This window comes from Melospiza georgiana, chromosome 23 (assembly GCF_028018845.1).
Source record: "Melospiza georgiana isolate bMelGeo1 chromosome 23, bMelGeo1.pri, whole genome shotgun sequence".
Taxonomy (NCBI): Eukaryota; Metazoa; Chordata; class Aves; order Passeriformes; family Passerellidae; genus Melospiza; species Melospiza georgiana.
Window position 1 is genome coordinate 6414614 of NC_080452.1, and position 21973 is coordinate 6436586.

General features: G+C 50.8%; 1 protein-coding gene and 1 long non-coding RNA gene across 4 annotated transcripts; one reads left to right on the plus strand and one right to left on the minus strand.

The window, feature by feature from the left end:
- Nucleotides 1–258: 258 nt before the first annotated feature.
- Nucleotides 259–9338, plus strand: LOC131092864 (peptidase inhibitor 16-like). 3 transcript variants are annotated; one of them, XR_009115525.1, is made up of 6 exons: nt 259–499; nt 2873–3091; nt 3645–3754; nt 5363–5451; nt 8024–8531; nt 8565–9338. XR_009115525.1 is itself a non-coding variant. In XM_058039803.1 (5 exons), the coding sequence occupies exons 1-5, from the start codon at nt 347–349 to the stop codon at nt 8164–8166; spliced, it is 714 nt and encodes a 237-aa protein (XP_057895786.1). In that variant the 5' UTR covers nt 259–346; the 3' UTR covers nt 8167–9338. The 3 variants fall into 3 exon arrangements, 2 of the variants coding, with proteins under 2 accessions (XP_057895786.1, XP_057895787.1); XM_058039803.1 differs by having other exon boundaries at nt 8024–9338; XM_058039804.1 differs by having other exon boundaries at nt 8027–9338.
- Nucleotides 9339–11996: 2658 nt separating this feature from the next.
- LOC131092775 (uncharacterized) lies at nt 11997–19493 on the minus strand. The gene is made up of 3 exons (XR_009115518.1): nt 19346–19493; nt 18491–18742; nt 11997–14154 (listed from the first exon to the last, which is right to left on the minus strand). It is a non-coding gene; the product is annotated as an uncharacterized LOC131092775 (long non-coding RNA).
- Nucleotides 19494–21973: the final 2480 nt, after the last annotated feature.

The following is a 21973-nucleotide window of genomic DNA, read 5'->3' on the forward strand; positions in this document are numbered from 1 at the left end:
AGATTAAGAGAAATGGAGCAGGAGGTGGAAGAGACGACCCGTAACTGAGGGCTCAGGGGATGGCTGAGGTTTGGAGCAGCAGAGGTTTGGATGAGCAATGCCAATCCAGGGATTGGGATTCAGGAACAGGGTCTGTCCCAGGGAGAGGACCCTGCGTGGTCGTTGGCACTGCTGCCTCTCCATCAAGGCCGATATGTGAGATGGGTGTGTTCTGCATGGCTCCAAAACTCTAATAAATACATTTCCTCCCCAGTCTTCAAGCTGTTGGGTGTTCCTGGCTTTTGGGAGGTGCTTTAAATCCGACTGCCAGAGCCGTGGGCTGCTGAGAGCAGAAGCTGCCTGCACGATGCTGAGCTCAGGTCTTCCTCCCGTTCTCCTGGTGCTCTCAGTGCTGGAGCTGAGCTGGTGCCTGAGTGATGAAGAAAAGAAGATCATCGTGGATGAGCATAATAAATATCGCTCCCAGGTCTCTCCTCCTGCCCAGGCTATGATGAAGATGGTAAGTGGCTTTTATTAGAGAGGAATATTGGGGTGTTTGTGTGGTCCAAGGCTTGATCTTAATGCAAGGAGGGGTCAGGGAGTTCCTTAGGGGAGGCAGAGCAATTCTCCTGTAGGGTTACAAGTAGGTGTTAATGGAGGGGTTTCCAAAGCTGCCTCTAAAGAGAAGAGTTTCCTTTACCTTTGGAGTTGTCTTTGATCATTTTCTGGAAGTTCCTAAGTGTGCTGTGAGTCCCCAGATGCTCTTCCATGAGAGTGGTGCAGCTCTTACTCACAGGAGTGCCTGCTGGAGCTCCCTGTGATGGCAGGAAGGGCAGGTGAGACCCTGCCATGAGCAGGTGCCGTGACCTGGAGACTTGGCCATGGTCATTGCCAAGAGTGGTGGGGGAATCCTGCTGTGTGGGACATCACACAGTGCTCTGTATTTGCCTTTGCAGGTGAAGGTACTTTTATCTTTTGGAGGGAATGTCAACTTGTCAGTCAAGGTCTTTCAGTTATTTGGGCTCATCACACTCCTAATCCTCACCATGACTTGGTGTCTTGGAGATGCAGGATCCCCTATTTTGCTTGGGGAAATCAAGTCAGGTCATCAGTGGGACCTGTAGTAGGACCTAAAACAAGCTTGGTGCTGCTGCTGCTTTTTCTCTTGCTGAGACTCTTGATTTGATTAGAACTTGGCTACGAAGTTTTATTTTGCACCACATGTGATTTTTCCTCACTGTTTGCAAATCCCACAGAGAAGGATAAATGTTTATTATGGAGAGTTGGAGTCCTTTCCTCTTTGGGTCGCAGTGTGCTTGGAGGACACCTCCCTGCCTGGCCCAGAAGTTGCCCAGAATAAGTAAAATCTTTTTGGGCTGGCAAATGGGAGCTTAACAATTAGAAGAAGCAAAAAGTTAAACTCAGGGAGAGGAGACCTGATCAGTGACTGCAGAATCAAAGGGGACAGAGCCAGAACCCTCAGCACTGTGATCCCATGGAACCCACCAGGCACAGCAAACTCAGAGGATCAGGGCTTTGGAGCCAAAGTCTTAGAGAAAACCTGAGGGAAGTGCTCTCTCAGGGTCCTGAAGTCAATTCCAAACCTGTGGGGGCTGCTCCTGGCTGAATCTTTGATTGCAGCCTCTGTGCTTTGAGATGCTCCCTCTGCAGCTTCTGCTCCTGCTTGAACACTCAGGACCTCCTCTTGGTCCGGGGCCAAAGGCTTTTTCCTTTTGAAGCCCAGCAAATGTTTAGCTCACAGCAGCCCTGACGATTCCTCAGCAGAGGTTTTCCATGAGAACACCGTCCTCACCTCCCTCCTGGGACCTTTGCTTGGGCTGAGTTTGCTCTGGATTCACCTGCTGCCGTGGCACTGTGCCTGGCTGAGGTCACTCCGTGCTTCCTTTGGGGACATGGGGCTGCTTGCTTTGGAAATATTTAGTTGAAGGGGGGGAATCTGTAGCCTAAAGCCCCTTTTCCTAATGAGGCAAATCTGCAGGTGTGAGTGCCCGTTTATGGAGCCCAGCTCTGTGCCAGAGAGAGGGGTGTGTGCTCCCCAGATTGGGTCTCTGTCAGCGTGGCTTGGGGCCATGGTGGGAGCTGAACCAACACTCTGTGTCCCATCCAGGTGTTTCCTCCCCCAGTGCCTTCAGGCCTGTCCTCATCCCCTCAACACCCCAGTGGTGCCATGTCCTCCTGTCTGGCACCTTTTGGATCCAGCTCTGGCTCTGTCCAGGTTCCCCCAGGACTCTGTTTGCAGGGCCAAGCTGCTCTCTCCATCAAGGATGGTCCAAACAGCTGCAGTGCAGGATTCTCCATATGAGAAAAGGATTTCCCCCTGTGAGAAAAGCTCTCCTCCTCCTCCTTGTCCTCCTCCAGCACATCCCTGTGGCCGGGGGCTCAGCTGGTGTCGGGGCTCCTGGCTGGCGGCCACATCTCAGTTCCAGACAAACAGATGATGTTTCCAGGAGCCTGTGCTCCCAGGCTTTGTTCAGCTGCCAGGAGAGATGTGTCCCATTCCCCTCCCGTCCCCACCCTGGGTGAGGAGGGATGGCCCCAGACCCCTCTGGTGTGACCCACAGTGGGTTTCCTTCTTTCTTCCATGACTTCATGGTTCCTCCATGCTGAGTTGAGGATGCTCCATGATGGTGTTAGATGAGCTCCAGGAGAGGTTGTGAGAGTTCTCCTGTTTGACCCATAAGCCAAGGTTCATTTTGTACTGGGATTGATCATGGAGTTCCCCTCTCCTGAGGACTGTGTTGGGCAGGGGTTTGAATTTTCCTCATGCATGGGGAAACTTTGGCCAGACAGGGCAGGGGTCCTTGGTGGGTGCCTTGTTCCTGTTGGAGAGCCCGGTGTCCCTCCCTGTGTGCTGACACCGAGCTCCTTTCAGACCTGGGACAAGGAGCTGGAGGCCCTTGCTCAATCCTATGCAGAGAAATGCATCTGGGACCACAACAAGGAGAGAGGCCGACGGGGAGAAAACCTCTTTGCCATGGCCCCAATGCTGGAACTGGAATTCGCCGTGGAAGACTGGAACGGGGAGGAGAAATTCTACAACTTCACAACATCCACGTGTGTCCCCGGGCAGATGTGTGGCCACTACACCCAGGTACAGCTGCTGGGGTGCAGGGGTGGCTGCTCAGCAGAGCTGGGTGAAGGATTTTCTCAGAAAGATGAAGTCTGAGTGTTTCTTCACAGCCTGGGTAGGAGCAGAGATGGTGGTGTGTTGTTATAGCGCACAAAAGAACACAAGCACACACACTGCTGTTCTCAAGGTGAAGAAAAAAAGCGAAGTTTATTTTGTGACTCCAACATTTATAGTTTTCCAAAAGTGCCAGTGGATTGGAGGGTGGCAGTGCCACCTCTCCAATGACACTGGACAAACCAACAGTCCATCAACTTTCTCCTCCTCCATAAAAGAATGCAAAACAATCAGTTATTTAGACAAAGTGTGTGAGAAAGTTTGCTACAAGAATGTCAACATCAGAAGGCTTAGAAAAATCTTTAAAAAATCAGGGTGACAGTGGTGGATCCTGAATGCCAAAGTAACATGGGGATGTGGGGCATACTCTGTGGGGTGAGGATGTCTTTGGAGCAGCCTTAAGGCCAGGGGACATTGCTTTCACCAAATTCCCTCACCTCCACCCTGGTCTTTGCCTTAGGTGGTCTGGTCAAGCACACATCAGATCGGCTGCGGGGCACATTTCTGTGAGAAGATTGATGGGATTGAAACAGAGAACATGCACCTGCTGGTCTGCAACTATTATCCCCCGTAAGTCCCAGCCCCTGCATGGATTGGTGCATCTCAGTGGGGTTTCTGTGCTGGAAATGCCCTCATGTCACAGCAGGGTTTGTCCTTGGTCAGAAATAGAAGTTCCAAATAATGCTGCTGTTATCTTGGGTTGGTCCCAGGCTAAGGAAGGGTTGTCTGGAGATCCCAGCCCATTATTGTGACTCTGAGTGCTGGTTCAGCTCCTGGAACACACCCAGGGAGGGACCTTCTTCCCCAAGAGCTGCTCAAGGCTGAGGTGGCAGTAGCTGAGGGTACAAACTCTCCCCTGCCCTGGGCCTGGTTCTTCCCAGCTGGCAGCAGCCATTCCCTGGGTGCCTTTTGCCCTTTTGCAGCAGCAGGAAGGGTTGGATGTGGGAGGAGAGCTGGGTACCCCTTCCCAGCCCTGGGACCAGCCTTGGCACCACTGGCTTGGAGCTGCTGAGAGCACCAAGGGTGGCCGGTGGCTGCAGACCCTCCTGGGGTCTGGAGCAGAAGTGAGACAGAATTCCCTGTCCCAATGTCCATCCCCTGCTCTGTTCTGAGGGGTCAGGGATCTGCTCATCCCCCAGAGTTGTCTGCCCTGGCTTTATCTGCCTTGGGGTCAGGCTGGTGAGTAAACAGCCCTGACAGGCCGTGGCAGGAGACCAAGACCTGTTTTCTGCATTAATCCCAAGTTTTGCCTTGGCTGGGATATCCCAGCTGAATCAGCCCCCTCTCTGGGATGGGTGTTTCCCCTTTCCTCATGTCTCCTTTTGTTGCAGTGTGATGCAGTGGCCTGTCTCAATTGTCCCGGTTCTTTCCCGGGTGTGCCAACAACCTCTCCCTTCCCCTCCCTTGCCCCTTGCTGAGTGCTGTCTGTCAGCCTTGGCATTCCAACAGGACAAAGAACCCCGTGGTTGCTGTGTCTTTGAACCGCAGGGAGAGGGGCAGGGAAGGGGTAGGGGTCCCACTGTGACCGTGTTCACAGGGGCTTTCAGGTGAGGGAAGAGATGAGGATCTGACTCCATGTTTCAGAAGGCTTGATTTACTATTTTTTGATATATATATTACATTAAAACCATACTAAAGAATAGAAGGAAAAGTTTCATCTCAGAAGGCTAGCTAAGCTAAGAATAGAAAGGAATTAATAATAAAGGTGTGTGTCTTGGTCAGAGAGTCCAAGCTAACTGGGCTATGATTGGCCATTAATTATAAACATCCAACATGGGCCAGTCACAGATCCACCTGTTGCATTCCACAGCAGCAGATAATCATTGTTTACATTTTGTTCCTGAGGCCTCTCAGCTTCTCAGGAAGAAAAATCCTAAGAAAGGATTTTTAATGAAAATATGTCTGCGACATCCCACCAACCAGGTAAGGGGGGGAAAGTCTCAGGGGACAAATGACACCTGGATGGCCCAATGTCCCCAGGGCTGAGAGGCATCTTTTGAACTTCACCAATCACACAACACCCTTGCTGGGATGCCAAGATTGAGGGACAGCACTCAGCAGGGGCAAGGGAGGGGAAGGGAGAGGTTGTTGGCACACCTGGGGAAGGAACCTGGATGACTGAAACAGGCTATTACATCACACTACAATGTTCTTTATCTTGGCATTTTCTGCTTCCAGGGGTAATATGAAAGGCAAGAAGCCCTACGTGGAAGGACCCTCATGTGAAATGTGTCCCAGGGGCACAGTCTGTGTGAACAACCTGTGTGGTGAGTGAGCAGAGCCATGCATGGCCCTGGGGGGGATGTTGGGACTGAGACCCTGGGCTGGTCTGAGCTCTGAACCCTGCCAGAGCTGTCAGGAACTGCAGTTCCAGAGCTGGACCATGAGACAGGACAACTACCTCAAGACAAGGAGGGGCTTGTGCCCTGTTAGGCAGCATTATTTGCCCCTTGCATGGCAGGAGGTTGTGAGGGCCATGAGATGTCTCCAGGCTGGGAACCCCAGAGTGGGGGATGGCCCAGAGTGACCTGAGAGGGGTCAGCTGCTGTTTCAGCCCCTCGTTGGTTTCTGCTGGTCCTGCTCAGTGCAGGGAATCCATTGAGATGAGCTGAGCCAGCCCTAACCCACGGCACTTTTCATCTCTCACCAGAACTCGTTGTAGAAGAGACCACTCCGGCCTCTGTGACAACAAAGGCAAGGCCATCCACCCCAGGCACAGCCAAACCAGACCCCACAGCCAAACCTGAACCCTCAGCCACAGCCAAAACAGAGCCCACAGCCAAAACAGAGCCCTCAGCCACAGCCAAAACAGAGCCCACAGCCAAACCTGAACCCTCAGCCACAGCCAAACCAGAGCCCACAGCCAAACCAGAGCCCACAGCCAAAACAGAGCCCACAGCCAAAACAGAGCCCTCATCCACAGCCAAACCAGAACCCACAGCCAAACCTGAACCCTCAGCCAAACCTGAACCCTCAGCCACAGCCAAACCAGAGCCCACAGCCAAACCTGAACCCTCAGCCAAACCTCAATCCTCAGCCACAGCCAAACCAGAGCCTAAAGCCAAACCAGAGCCCACAGCCAAACCAGAGCCCACAGCCAAACCAGAGCCTAAAGCCAAACCTGAGCCCACAGCACCAGTTCACACCACAGCTGAACCAGAACCCACACCAGTGTCAACCACAGCCAAACCAGCACCTACAACACCAGTACACACCACAGCAAAACCTGAACCCTCACCAGTGTCCACCACAGCCAAATCTGAGCCCACAAAACCAGTGTCTACCACAGCCAAGCCCAAGCTCCCAGCACAGACACCCTTCAGCACAGCCAAGCCAAAACCTGTCAGCACAGTCCCAACAACAACCCCAGCCAGGCCAAAACCCACCGTGCCAGCAGCCACCACAGCCATGGCCAAGCCAAAGCCCACCGTGCCAGCAGCCACCAGCACTGCAGCCAAGCCAAAGCCCACCACAGCGGTGGCCAGGCCAACACCCACCACACCAAAACCCAGCCTGACAACCACTGCCACTAAGCCAACAACGACCACTACCACCAAATCAACACCCACCCCCCTGAAACCCACCACAGCAAACACTACCGCCAAACCAACACCCACCACCAAACCAGCACCCACCACAACCACCACCACTACCACCAAACCAACACCCACTACAACAAACCCCACCACAACCACCACCAAACCAACACCCACCACCAAACCAGCACCCACCACAGCAAACACTACCGCCAAACCAACACCCACCACCAAACCAGCACCCGCCACAACCACCACCATCACCACCAAACCAACACCCACCACAACAAACCCCACCACAACCACCACCAAACCAACACCCACCACACCAAACCCCACCACAACTATGGCCAAGCCAACACCCACCACACCAAAATCCACCCCAATTGCAGCTAAGCCAAAACTTGCTGCAGCCACAGCCAAACCAACACCCACCACCCCAACATCCACCACCACCACAGCCAAGCCAGCACCTGCTGCTACCACACCAGCACCTGCCACAACAGCAAAGACACAACTGAAAACTGCCACAACCACAAAGCCAGAACCAGAAAGGCCTGATCCCACTGAGGCAGCCAAGATCACTCTTTCCTTTGAGCCCACCTTAGACCCAGATTATAAAGTATCTCCAGAGGCAGACACTGGAGAGCCTCTTAGCTCCTTCACTACAGAGGATCCAGCCTTGTTAGAAAGCATGGGCACGGCCTTCAGCCCCAGATCAGTCCCAGAAATAAAGAAAGGTGTCAAAGAGCATGGGGAGGAGAAATCAGCCTTTCCCAGCCCATCTCCATCCCTCAGCCAAGCTGCTCCAGAGATGAAGCTAGGTTCCAATAGAGCTGAGCTCATAACCCCCTCCAAGTCCGTGGTCCTCAGCCCTGAAGAGCCCACGTTCTTGCGCTTAACATCATCCTCCAAAGACAAAAAAGGGCCAAGCCCCCATTTCCAGACCTCCCTCTCAGGTAAGGCGACCGTGGAGTTTGCCCTGGCATGGACACTCGGACATTCAGGGATCCCCAAGCAGCATGGAGAGGGCTTGGGAGGAGCAGTGTCACACTGGTCCTTTGGATCCTCCTCTTGTATGTGGCACCAAGCCTTTCCCTCACTCTGCTCTAACCCTGAGGGGCTGTTGGATGTCCCGTCCCTGCAGCATGGTCCCGTTCACAGCCTGCTCCCACTAACGCACAGCTTCCCTGGACAGAGCTCTGCTGCCTCACGGAGCACATCACGGCACACCTGCATGAGTGGGAGCTTCTCCTCTGCCAGATCCTCCCCTCTAACCCCACATTCTCCTCTCTTCTTCCAGCAGGTGCCCTGGACACAGAACTGGAGACAAACTCGGACCAGACAAGCATGGATCCACCCAAAGGAGGAGCCCCCAGTACCTGCCTGGGCCTTTCACTCTTCCTCCTCCTCCCCAGTGCCATCCTGGTGGGCCTTCTGCTCTGAAGGGTCTTCCTCAGCTCTCCCTGCACCCTCACCAAGGCTTTTGTCAGCGCTGGTTGTTCCACAGCCCTGGCAGGCTCAGGAGCTCCTTGGACAATTCCTGTGCTCCCTCCTTGCGCTGCCTGCTCTGCTGCAGCCCCAGAGAGCCAAGGGCAGCTGATGCTGGGGGAGCTTTGTCCCCTTCCTGAGGAGACCTGAGGGCAGGAGGGTGTTTGCCATAATGCTGGTGACCTTGGATGCTTCTCCTTTTTCCTGGCTTCTGTTCCATTTCCAGGCTGGAAGTGTTGAGCTCTCCCACCCATCTGCCCGTGTGGTTGGCAGGCCCTGCCACAGCCTGACCCTGGGGACAGCAGGGTGACTTGGGGACAGTGAGACACGGTGGTTGGCTTTGGTGTTTGTAGATGAGACACAGTGGTTGGCTTTGGTGGTTTTTCCCAGCAGAAATGCTCTTTTCTTTCCCAATGTATCCGTCTCAATTTTGGACAAGTGTTACCTCTTTCCCTTCTTGTCCAAACAGAATTGAGGATTTCTGTTTCCTCCTGGTTCTGGTGGAGCTCTGGCCAGTACTGCCCAGCTGTTCTCCCCTCTCCTCCTCCATTCTGCAGCCCTTGCCTCATCCCAAGATTCATTTTACGCCTGCGCCTGCACCTGTGTGCACACACAGAAGAGAAAACCTTCAGAGCTGAGAGGGGCCACCAGCTCCTTCATGTAGCTTTTCCCTGCATGGCTTCATTCTTTGCATAATTTCAGTGTATTTGAACTTAGATACAGATTCCTCTTGATGTGTAACTTGTGTGTGTGTGGTCAAGGAGAGCAAGTCCCCACTTGTGTTGGTACAATCTGAGCTCCAGAGGTACAAGTGACACTGCTGGAGGTTATTGGTGGCTCCTGGGCCTGTTGCAGGACCACTGGCATTGTCTGGGCCACTGTGTTTTGTTTTTGTTTGTCTCTCCTCCCTTCACCTGAGGATTCCCAGTCAGGTCTGTTAAATATGTGCCAAGCTGTGCAGACAGATGGAAGGAAGATAATGGGGAGATGCAGCCCCTGCTCTGGTCATTGCAACCTTTCATTTCTTACACATGAGGTGGAGGATGACCTGAAGGCCATTATTCTGTCCTGTGCATCTCCAGAGCATGCACTGAATAAATCCTGTTGTGAAAATCTGTTCACTCTCTCTCTGGGGATCTGCACACCTGGGAGCTGCTTACTATTAAAAATGCTCTTAATTATGTGCTCACACAGAACTGCTAAAAGACAACATGACTTCTGTGGGTCCTGAAGGGGTTTTTTGGCTTTGCAAAAGCATCCATGTGCTGCCTTTTGTAAGGGTGTAACTTAATGTTTTTAAACCTTTGTAAAAGCAGCAGGAGGCCATGGGGATTGGGGATGACGTAGGGAATTTTTCTTGAGCATCCAGCTGAGTGTAAAGTAAAAATGTGTCCCCACCAGGAATTCTAGGGCAAGGGAAGCAAGAGAAAAAGAGCTCAGAGCAAAACAAGAAATAAAAACTATGGCTGGAGCACATCTGGTTCCCTGTTTTAGGAAGCCTCTCACACCCTAAACACAATTTCTTCTTTGCAGCAGAGAAAAAAAGTTAAATTCCAAGTGTGGGCCCCCAGATTCTGTTTTTGCAGTGTTTTCACATCAGAACATCCATGTGGGAGCAGCATAAGGGGCAAGGACCTTGAGAGGCAGAATCAGCACTGCAGTGATGCTGGTATACCTTTGCCTTCTGCTTTTCCCCAGCCTCCTGCCCCTGCTTTTCCCAGCAGAGCTGTCCTGCAGCTCCACATTCCCCTTGTCCCGAGGCCCTCATTCCCCTTGTCCCTAATTCCCCTTGTCCCTAATTCCCTTTGTCCCGAGCCCCTCTGCAGGAGCCGGGCAGAGCTCTGATCTCTGAGCCCAGCCCAGCCCAGCCCAGCCCGGCCCAGCCCGGCCCAGCCCAGCCCAGCCCAGCCCAGCCAGGAGGTGACCAGCAGATGGCACTGGGAGAGGCACCGCTGAGAACTGGGCACCTCTACTCGCCCCCACACCCTGCCCACAGCTCTGAGCTTTATTTCACTGCCAGCCTCAGGTGTGGTTAACAATCAGATTAGAAATAACCTCGTGCCCAGGTGCTGTGGATGCTTCTTATCTTCTGCTTCTGCTGCCTTGGGGGAGAAATCCATCCCTGCCCTGTGGACAGATGATAAAAACACAGCCCCAGAGGCTGCAACTCAGCCCTGTGAGGGGAGAGGGCTCCGAGCTGGGACAGCATTTCAGTGACGGACAGGTGGCATTCCCTAAAAGTTCCCTAGAAACACTTCCAAGAGCAGAAGAACATTTCTCCTCCCAGCAAGATCAGGGCACTTGGGCAAACCCTGATTTTGTTTCAGGGCTGGATCCCCCACCCTGCTGAGAGCCATCGAGGCACAATGCTGCTGCTGATTATCAGGCACCAACAGAATTCCAGGATTGCAGTGTTGTATCACTGCTGTGGGGCTGTGAAAACCCTTGAGTTTTGTTTTCCTGGAGGTTTTGACTTGTGGGGACAGGCTGTTGTGCAAGGGCCTATTTATAGAGATCCTTGCAGCAGAAACTCCAAGCCAGAAGGAAATCCGCTTTCCTCTTGCCCTGCTCCCCGGGACAGCAGGGCTGAGCCTGCCCACACCGGCACTTGGGGGCTTGGCTTCAGGGTGAATTTGGGGGTTTAGGCCAGGACAGAGTTTGGTGTGGTGCACAGAAACATTCAAGGCAGAGTTTTGCAGCATTTCAACTCAATTTCTAGGATTGGTGTAAAGGGGATTCTGGCACTGGGCTGACCCTGGCAGAGATTCTGCCAGGTTCTTACACCCTTAAAGCCTTTTCTTTCTGGGAGGAGAAGGCATTACCCACCAGCTGTGCTGCCTGGGGTGAAATGGTGGCATTTGTGGTGTTTGTGAGGCCTGGCTTCTTTACCAACCTCCCCTGCTGGGTTCCCTCCATCCCAGGGCCTGTTCCCAGCAGGGACAGGGAGGTGTTTGCTGCTGGTTGAGGGAGAGGAGCTTCCTTTGCTTCAGCTCCTGGATCTCCCGTGAATGCAGTGGGTCAGAAGGGTTGGGGTGAGCACCTACACCCTGCTGGGTGTTTGGGGTTATGCTGCTGGCTGTTCCATCCAGCTTCCAAGCATTCCCTCAGAGTGTTTGGGCTGAAAGTGCTCTTGTTCCTCAGTGTCCTGTGAGGGTCTGGGGACAACCCTCCTTTCTTGATCTTGCTTCCTGGCTGCTTTTTGCTAAAAGGAGGTACCCATTCCTCCCTGCCATTGTGGCTGCCCCAATGCCGTGTGCTGTGGGATTCTGGCTGGTGAGTCAGGTTTGTGTCCCACAGATCCATGGGTATGAGCTCAGCCAGGCTGGTCACCCTCCTCCTGGGCAAAGCTGCCCTTCCCTTTGTGCCAGGATCCATTGGAGAAATTTAACATTACCTGGGCTGGTTTCTTAGCCCTTGATGGGATTTATTTGAGTTAGTGAACCCTGTGTTCTCCTCTTACTGGTATGCACATTATAAAGATGTTTACAGCAAGGACTATCCAGGGCAGAGGGAAGCCCAACCTGCAACCCTTGATCTGACTGAGGGTGAGGAAGCAGGTCAGGCTTTGTGTAAGAGTTGTGCTGAGAATTTGTGTCAGGAAAGCACCTGCTGACAGCCACACACGTGGTCCCAGCTGCTTGGCCAGCTCAGTCTGCCCCACATCCTCATCTTGTTTGTGGCTTCCCTTTCACACCCAGGAGTTTGGTCAGTCAGGAACAGTGATCACCCCTCAAGAGGTCCCAGTTCACCAGCCAAGCTCACTTCAGGGCAATAAAATGACTCAGTTTTAAAAAAGTCAAACCAAGTTTATTTTCACGAGGGAATATCTCCAGTAATATTTTATTCATGGCTTCCAGCTCACACAGTTCCACTGTTTGAGATTCTCTGCATTAGTATCAATGCCATGGAGGGGGACGGAACAGAATCCATCTGGGACATGTGGGATTAGCTGTTTTCCAGGGGACACCTCTCCAGATGAAGTGGATTTGCTGCCCTGTTCCCATCCTTGTGCTGCTATTTTGGAACCTTCCAGGCAATCTGTGGGCAGGAGCCCTGCCCCTGAGCAAGCAGCTGGAGGATAATAATGCAGCTCAGAGCACCAAGCTGTAGTTTTGCTCAGCAAGTCGCCAGGACTGCTGAAAAGCCAGATTTATGGAGAGAGGGCTGCATTCCTTCTCTGCTCGGAGCTGCAGCATCCCCACCCAGCAGCTGCAGCTCCGCCCTGTCCCAGCAGAGGGGCCTGAAATTCTGCTTCATCCTGGGGACTCCAGCAGCCAGCTCTGGCTCTCCCTGAGCCTCTGAAATGGGAGGGCTCCAATTTCTCTGTGCTCTCTCCCTCCCATTTCATCTGAGAAGGTGTCCTCTGCTTGCCCTCGCTCCCCAGTCTCGGGTCTCACAGTCTCCCTGGCACTGAGATGCTCGTGATAATGGCCTGAAATGTCCTTCCCGGTGCAGCCCTGATCGGGTTACAGCTCCACTCCTGCTCCTGATCCTACTCACTCTGGAAAACGGCAGAGGGATCGTCCCATCTGCTCCTAAGAAACAGAAGAATTAACAGTTCCCTGTCCCTTGCCAAGGGCCAGAGCTCTGAGCGATGATGACTTCTCTCATGTCTGTTGTCAGGGAGAGCCCAGGAGGATTAGAACCTGCTCCTTCTGCCTCATGTCTCTTCCTTACCTGTCTCCACTTCAGGACAAGATTTTAGTTGGAATCATTGGTTCACCTTATGTAAACACCCAAGAGCCCCAAAATTCCCTGACGGGGTTTGCATGTGGGGGAGTTCAGTTGATAAGGGATTATCAGAGCAGAAAGAACCCTCTGACTCTGTTCCATGGGACAGGCTGGGAACTGGTCCAAAACCAAATGCACTTCCTGAGCAGGGGCCAAGCAGCCAAATCTGATCAGCTCCCAGGGCTCTGAGTCCACAGGCTGAGCTTGGCCCTGGGTCTGCTTCTGAACCCAAACTTCAGAACTGGGCACAAAACCATGAAATAATTAACTCACATCTGTCCCATTTAAACAAAAGTATCTGCTCCCCTCCAGACCTGAAAAGATCAACACATTTAAACACCTTACAACTTGAATCCATCTCCTGAAAAAAAAAAAAAAAAAAGAATAGAATTGAACACTGAGCTGCTGTGCAGACTCATTTCCCTGGTTCTCTGGAATCTTAGAGAGGTGGGTTCCCTGGAAGCAGGTGGCTCCATGCTCCAGTGCCTGAGGCATGAAGCAATTCCTGGAAGAATGCAGTTCTGGATGCTGTAAGAGAAACACCCACTGAGCTGTTTAACAATGCCATGCTGCTTTTTTGGATCCTCAACAAAAGAAGCGATGCCTCGGGAGCTCCTCCGTGGTTTTGCTGCTCTTTAAGGAAGGCAATAGACTGTATAGTTATCACCTGAAATGGGATCAAATCCCTCCCACCAAACTATACAACCTACTACCTCACCTCCACAGAGCAGAACAGACGGGTCACAGCACGGATTTGCTTTCCTGGCACCACCTGCCCCACAGCTGGTGTAGAAATGGACGAGCAGAGCTGAAGACCTGACTGTCTCCTTAGGAAAGACAGTAGATTGTATAGTTAGCTCAGAGGGAGGACCAGACTCCACAACTATTCAATCTACTACCTCAGCCTCAAGGACAGCTTGGGACCATGGCAGCCTAAGGCACTGAGATGATCTTTATCCAGGCTATGAGATGATCCTTATCCAGGCTATGAGATGATCCTTATCCAGACACTGAGATGATTTTTATCCATGCACTGAGATGATTCTTATCCAGGCACTGGGATGATCTTTATCCAGGCTATAGGATGATCCTTATCCAGGCTATGAGATGATTCTTATCCATGCACTGAGATGATTTTTATCCAGGCACTAAGATCATCCTTATCCAGGCACTAGGATGAGCCTTATCCAGGCATTGGCTGCTCCACAGGTCCTGCAAGAAGGAATGCATGAAAAATCAGAATTCTTGATGGCAGGGGAGGGGACTCATATCCAGCCTTGTCCTGGAGCTCCTTCTCCTTCTTCAAACCTCCTTCAGCCCACTTGGACTGTACCTTGTGCTTGGCAACCACACCAGCTGCAGACTTTGTGCACCCAGGGGTGCAGAAAAGCAGCAGCCCTGCCCTTGGAACCTGGGGCTGCACATGGAGATAGCAGAGCTCTCGGGAAGCTGCAGCAGCGCCAAGCACACCCAGCCAGGCTGACCTCACCTCCTGAACACACAGCATATCTAGAACAAACCTGCCAGACCAGATAAGAGAATCCATCAATTTAGCTCCCTGTGCACTCCAGGGAATTGAGCAGATTAGAAATAACTAAGTACAAGGAAGCTTTTAGGCTGCAAATGTAATGGTATCGAGTACATCAAGGCAGATCTTATTTCCTAAACAAATGAGTGCAACATGCAGCCGTGCTGTCCCTCTAATGCTGCAGCCCAGCCAAGCAGTATTAGCATGGATCTGAGACAGACTGGCTTCCCCCCAAGCCCTTGGCTCACCTTCTGAGGCTTCTTCACTCTCTGCACACCCAAATACAGAGGCGAGGTATTAATCTGGGAGTTTGAAAGGAACGTGTGAGGCTCTTTTGCAAGGAGAAGAAAGAATTCCCCTTGGAGATGAAAGAGGCCCTAACGACGAGGGAGCCACGCCAAGCAGGCTGCATGTGCAGCCCAGCACAGCCCCAAAGGACAGCTTCCCATGGGAGCTCAGCAGGAGATGTCCCCAGCCTCCACAGGCATCTGCTGAGCGCTGTGCTGGGAGAGGAGGGGGCTCAGGGAGAAGTTTCCAAAGGGATAAAAGCTGCCTAATGCTTTGTGCTTCCACAGCTACCAGGCAACAGGCTAAATAATCCCAAAGCTTTGGTCAGCTACTGCAGCTGGAATCCTTGGGAGAGTTTAGGGTGGCCTCAGGTGCACGGGTGTCTCTGCAGCAGGGGTGGGAAGTGCCCTCTCCCAGAGCTCTCCATGGGCTCTCCTCATGGCATTCAGCACAGGTAATTCTCCTGATTTCCTTTGCCAAACTGGTCCTTGACAGAGAGTGACCCACTGCGCTGGACCATCTGGCCCAGGCCTGTCCTGCTGTAACAGGGCATGAACATCAAACCCCAACGTGGCAGAACTGGATCCTACAGCACCAGAGTGCCCAGCCCAACCCTGGTGCCAACTGCATCCCAAACAGCCTCCTGGTGGGAAATGCTGTTTCTCCTGGTTTTATCAGCACAGAAAGTGATGCACGGGGGTTGCACATCCCTCCTCAACCAGTCAGAACTTCAGTGAGGTGACAGCCAGGCTTTGGGGTCCATCAGGTCTGTCACTGCTCAGCTCCTTGGGGACAGAAGGGATAGTTTAAACCAAAATGTTTCAGCTTCCCAAAAATTTACCACAACCATCAAGCAGAAGGGTGGCAAGAAAACCACCAGGTGCTGCACTGGTCAGGGACTGGGAGGGTGGGTGGTGTAGATGACTCCTGGGGGATGCATAGAGGCAGAGGATGATTGTCTTCTCCAAGGAGACTTTTAGCAACTTGCCTGGAGGAATAATTTTTCCTAGTTCCCAATCTGGTGGTTTTTATTACTTTAACCACATAAGCCAGATGTATCAGGCTGGCATTTCAAAGGTCACTCTTGATGCCATTGCAGACAACAGGCATTTGGGCCAATCTCAAACTGTTAGTGGAAAATTACATTAAATAACTCTGAGCTCACATAGATGTAATTATACATGGAGAGAGGGAAAAAAATCCCTTCTGACTTCTATAAGTAAACCTGAAAACAGAAGACTTAATTATAATAATTGTCTTAATGAGTATAGGTTTTGGGAATACCCAGCTGCTGACTCTGGAATCCTGATTTTAGCAGGATCTGTGAAGAAAGGAGTCAAACAGGAGGATTTATGGATCAAACAGGGGGAATTTTTTATGCCCAGTAAGGATGACTAAGAGCATCCTACCCTCAGTATCACTGTCACACTTGTTTGTCCTACACAAATTGCAATGACAGGAATTCCCTCTCCTCATGGCCTGAGGTCTAAACCATCAAAACAAAAGACAAGGAAGGAAGGAGATGTGCCCAAATTTGCCTGGATGTGATGCAGCTATGCAAAATTCTGGATAAAACAGCCAACAGGGTCTGCAGGGCTCAGAGACCCACACCCAAAGCTTCTCACTGCCCTCTGAGATTAAACACAGTTTTGAAAGATTATTGGATCCTTGATTGCCAAGAACCTTTTCAAAAAACACCACTTTCTGTGCAGGCCTTAAGGCAGTGACCCTGTAATTTCCACTTTCCAGATTCATAGGAATCCCTCAAAATTGATCAAATCTGATTTCTGTGAAAACACTTCATAGGTTTCTGCAAGCCACTGTACAAAGGTCCCTGAGCACAGAGTGTGTCACTACATGGTCCCACTGTCTACTGTTCTTGGAGGGGTGAGGAAAATTGGGAGGTAAAGGGTTTTTTTTCACAACAAGATCCTCCAGGCTGCAATAAAAATGGCATTTGCAGTCCAGCTTTCAGACTTGTTTTTGGGATCCAAGTGACCTAAACTGCTCGGGGTGGCTTGTGATGACTCCAGCAGAAAACCCAAGATGCTGTCCCCCAAATTTTAAAACATCTTTGCCCCAGAGATTGCTGAGCACAGCCAAGTGTCTGCATCTAAAAGGAGCCCACCTCGGAGAGGAGCTGGAAAGGCTCCGAAGCCTGGAGGAGCTGCTCTGGTTCATTAAGGAGCACTGAATGAAATGGAGGAGGGGGGAGGAGGAAACCAGAAAACAACAAAGTCTCTGCTTTAAAAGCTGACACCACTTTCAGCCTTTGTGTCGGTGCCGAAACGTGCCAGGCACAGGGAGGGTTTCTCAGTGGGAAATCAGGACCCTGAGTGTCCAGGAGGATTTTCAGCCTCCTGGAGCTGGGGCAGAACCAGCCCCGGCTCCCTGGAACGGCGGCGGTGGCACAAAATGGCCGAGTGTGGCCATTTTGTTCCCTTGGCTTCGTGTCCTCCCAACCTGGCTGGAAAAACAAAAATCCAAACAGACCAAAATAAAAAATTAAAATAAAATAAAAATCAAACCAAAAATAAGCGAAAAGAAGGGTAGAAGGTTTTCGGTAACTCCCCAATATTGTGGGGACCCACAGCGCCAATTGGAGGTGCCGATCCGGGTGGCAGCGAGGAACCCGCTCGCACAAAAAGCAGAAAACAACCCAAAAACCCATCTTGGACACACCCTGTGCCACGGGAAAGCAATAAAAAATTACATTTGCCAAACTAGCCATGAAGACAAGTTGTTTATAACTTCTCCCAGGCCAGGAAAGCCTCTCAGCAAAGCAAGGCCAACCACCTTCGCAAACACCCCATCCTAAAGTCAATATTAAATATCACACTTTGAAACAATTAATCAAAGACACCAGGAATAGGGAAAGAGAAATGGAAGTAAAAATAATTTACAGTTCAATGCTGCAACAGCCCATGCCTCTCAGCAATGCTTTTACTCCACACACTTTTAATGACATAGGGAATATTTCACATCAATTTTGTCATCGCATTTATTATTAAGCAATTAGCAGGTATCTTTATAAACAATTGCTCATCACTAAGGGTTTGTCTTGAGTCCTATCAGATGTTTCTAAACATCTGGATCATTATTAATGAATCTGATATTGTTATCTATAATGCAGGCATCTGTAACCTGCTTGTTGTATGACTTATCTTTTATTAACCCTTCCTAAACGCATTATTAAAGGTGGCTATAAAGGCAATACTTTTTCTAAATATTTTCCTAAATTTTTCTAAATATTTTCTAAGCATTTTCCTTCTTAATTTGTATATACTTCACCCTCTCCTGAAGCAAAAAAAAGTCCCAGAATTTTTGTCAAAAAAGATAGCCGCTACTGATATTTCACAGCGTAATTTCATTAAATACTAAAAATAAGAAGAAAAATATATCCTTCAGGCTTATTTTTACCTGTTCTGCACTTAATTCTATAGGCTAACTCAATAATGGAAAGAAAAACCTTTTTTTTCTGTAATACTCTATAAAACTGGTCTATTAATACTGTTAACCTTCTCAATGTTGAGTTCATAAGCTGCTCATGAAAGGTGTGCAGGTAATGTCCACCTCCAATGTAGATTTGGACCAAAACATTAAATTTGCACCGTGAAGCACCCGCCCAGCCCCTGCCCTTGCAGCCCCGGCTCCGGGACCACCGTGGCCCTGCCATTCTCTCTATTGTCTGTTTGCAAACAACCCAAGGGGATATGGAGGCAAATCAAATACCTTTCTGTGCAAGGAAAGCCATTTTTCACCTCTTTCTGCTCTCCTTCCCAGCTCCGCTCTGCAAGTGTCTGCTTCTCTCCACATGTCTGGAAAGCCACTCAAGGAACAGCAGGACGATCATTCCAGCACCTTATCAGAGCCTGATCCCCCCCGTGCCACAGGGCAGGGATCTGCTCCTCAGAGTGTCCACGAACAAAGTGACGTGGCTACTAACGCCAAGACATCCAGGCTACTGAAGGAAATGCAGAATCACTTAAAAAAAAAAAAAATCACTTTTATTTGGCGCATGTTCTGGTGTTTTTGCCCTGCTTCTGCGCAAAATTTTACGGTAACGCCACCAAGTTGCTTTAAACTTTCAAGGCGTGTTCCTGTATATGGTGTTTCTGTTGTGTATCACACCTTAACGTGTGCAGGATACACACAGAGTGCAGTAAACAGCTTGTGAGCACAGTACAGCTCCAGCCTTGGGAGAAAAGGAAGGGCTTAAAAAGCCAAGAACAGCTATTGCTTTAAATATTTAAATTAAGATGTTTTTATTCCTGAGATGAAAACTTTCAAGGCAAGAAGGCAATAAACAAAAAAAAAAAAAATCCCTAAAAAAATATCCTCCGGATTACATCAGCTAAATCCAGGCAGTGCCAGCTCGGTGGAAAGGTCAGATCCCGTAAGCACCAAAAACAAGAGGACACACAACAGGTTAAAACGCTACCGTCCGGCAGTGACCGGCTCTGGTCATACCAAGCCGATGTGTAAAACCATCCGCCCGTCCAAAAACAAATTAAGACAACAGTGCTCTCTGGTACTTTATAAATCCAGAAGAAAGGAGGGCTGTTTTATTGAATATAGCGAACAAACCTTTCCGTCCGGCTATTCCGTGCAGCCCCGCGGCTCTGCGTGCACCGAGTAGCCCTTACGCTGCTCATACAAAAGCTCAGTTTGGCAATTCCAGGCATTTTCAGTGCTCAACATACGCCAAAACTACCCACTCTCTGCCTCTGCCTTTGGTCTCATTCCAAAATGTCCTTTTTTTTTTTTTTTTTTCTCTTTTTTTTTTTTTTTCTTTCCCTTTCTCTCTCTTGCTACAGCCGGTGCCACGTAGAGACGGGAGAGTTGGGCTCGGACATGGCCGCAGCCTCCAAAAAAGAGCCAAGTCCCGGCGTCCCGGCTTCCCCCTTCCAGATGGGAAACAAAATGGCCATGGAGCAGCCATTTTGTTTGCTGCGGGATGGGAGGGAGAAGGGAAGGGAGGGGAGACGCAGGCCAGGCGGGAAGGATGAGGGGGGAGAGGGGAGGGCGTCGATTCGGCAGGAACCCAAAAGCTCTGCAGCCATGCCCGGGCGCGTCCTCCTTCCTCCTCCACAGCAGGACTGAGCCGGAGGGATGGACGCAGGGTTGGTTTTCCAGCCCTCCCAAGATGGTTGAACCTGAGTTGCCTGGCCTGATGTGGGTGACATTTCCCTCCCTGGGCCAGGCTGGCACCTCCATCCCGCCCGTGGGGTCCGGCCCGGCTGCTGCCGGGCTCTGCGAGAGCTCCCGAAGGGAACCGGGCAGGAGAGCGGAAACCAACGCAGCAACGTCAAACTCCTGAACTTCCCTGGGCAGGAAATGGTGTAAATAACACCCGCAGAGAGGGGGAGAGGAACCCGCCTTGGGGACAGCGTGGCCTCCACAGCCCGGATCCCAACGGCACCCGCGGGAGCAGCAATCCCTGCAGCAATCCCAGCAGCAATCCCAGCAGCAATCCCAGCAGCAATCCCGGCTTTCCCTGCTCGCTCTCACTCCCGTCAGGATGAGCCTGCCTCAGAAACAGAGGCTCTCTCCAGCAGCACCTTGTGCCCACAAAATCCATCACAACTTTTATCTTGCTGCCCTTCCAGGGAGCAGCACCACAGCTGCCCATCCCATGGCTTGAGGAACCAGAGATGCCTCTCACTGGGCCCTCTTCTCCCAAAAGCACGGGGCTGAAGTCCCAGTTGCATCCAAAGAGACACCCAGATGAATCCCACCCTCCACCATGCGCATTATGTTCCTCTAAATCCTCACCAAAACCAATGACAGGTTTTTAGAGCAAGGCAAACATCTCACAAATCTGTCTGGGAGTACCAGCATGGGAAGACCTTTAGGAGGACACAAATCAAACAGGCCCTGGACCAGCTTGAGGACCTCTTCTCCCAAAAGCACAGGGCTGAAGTTACATCCAAAGAGACACACAGATGAATCACACCCTTCACCACAGGTGTGATGTTCCTCCAAATCCTCACCAAAACCAATGACGGGTTTTAGAGCAAGGCAAACACGTCACAAACCTGTCTGGGAGTACCCAGCGTGGGAAGACCCTTAGGAGGACACAAATCAAGCAGCCCCTGGGCTGCCTCCTTGTGTAGATGGGACAAGCTGTGAAAATCAGGAATATTCCAGGATTTGGGACTGGTAAGATCTCCTCATTAGAAGTCCTATCCCTTAAGGATGCAGGGAACTGGAAATAAAACCCAGCACAGCTGTGAAGCTGTTACAGGGCCTGTAGGAAAATCCTGTAAGAAGGCTGTCAATAGGATGAGGCACTCTGTGCCATATTTACATGGGATAAATTTAAGCACAGGAGGCTGGACCTGCTCAGCTTTCTGGAGCCACTGGGGAGGGTAATTTCTCTGCAGAGTAATTCAGAGCAGAAGCATAATGGCAACATCTTGAATTATCCTGTGAAAATGTTAAATCTTTAGATCTTTTTTAATAACCACTATTCCTCACTGCAATTTCTGGCAAAGTAACCTAAGATCTCCAGGTGAAAATTGTTATGATTTATTAGTAATTTGTTGTGATTGATTAGGCTTATTAAAATGTCCCTAAAAATAAGTATCAGCTGTAACAAACTCCACTGAGAGCCTGCTCAGGATATCCTGATTTCTGGTATGGGTTTGATGTGGAGCCATTTGACCCCACAGGTTGGTGCCCTTTGTATTAACCTCAAAGTCTGGGAATTTTGAAGGAATTTGAGAGATCCAAGTCTGGTTTATTTTACTAGGCTTTGAGAAGACAAGGCTTGCTTGAAAACACCTGTGCATGGAGAGAACAGTGAATTTCTTGTGAAGGACTCTTCCAGGAAAACCAGCAAGACAGGCTGGAGAATGATGATCAAAGGGCTCTAGATGTGCATAGGAAGAGATCAAGAATGGCCACATGCAGCATGTCAGGGTGAAGCTAAGAGTAAAAACCAATTTCAGCTGCTCTGGCAGCCAATATTCTCTTCTAGAAACCCCCAACAACCTGAGGAACTCTGTTTTTACCCTTATTCTGAGGGAAAATGAACAGAGCAGGATGAGACACATTTACAAGACACATTTGGGGTGTTTTGCCTTTCCCAATAACAGCTCCCCTACATCAGCAGCACCTTCCTGGTGGTCCTGAGATGGAGAAATACAGAACTGGGGACATGCAAGGGGCTGGGGCTGCTCAATCTATCAACAGCACACCCAGAGCTGCATG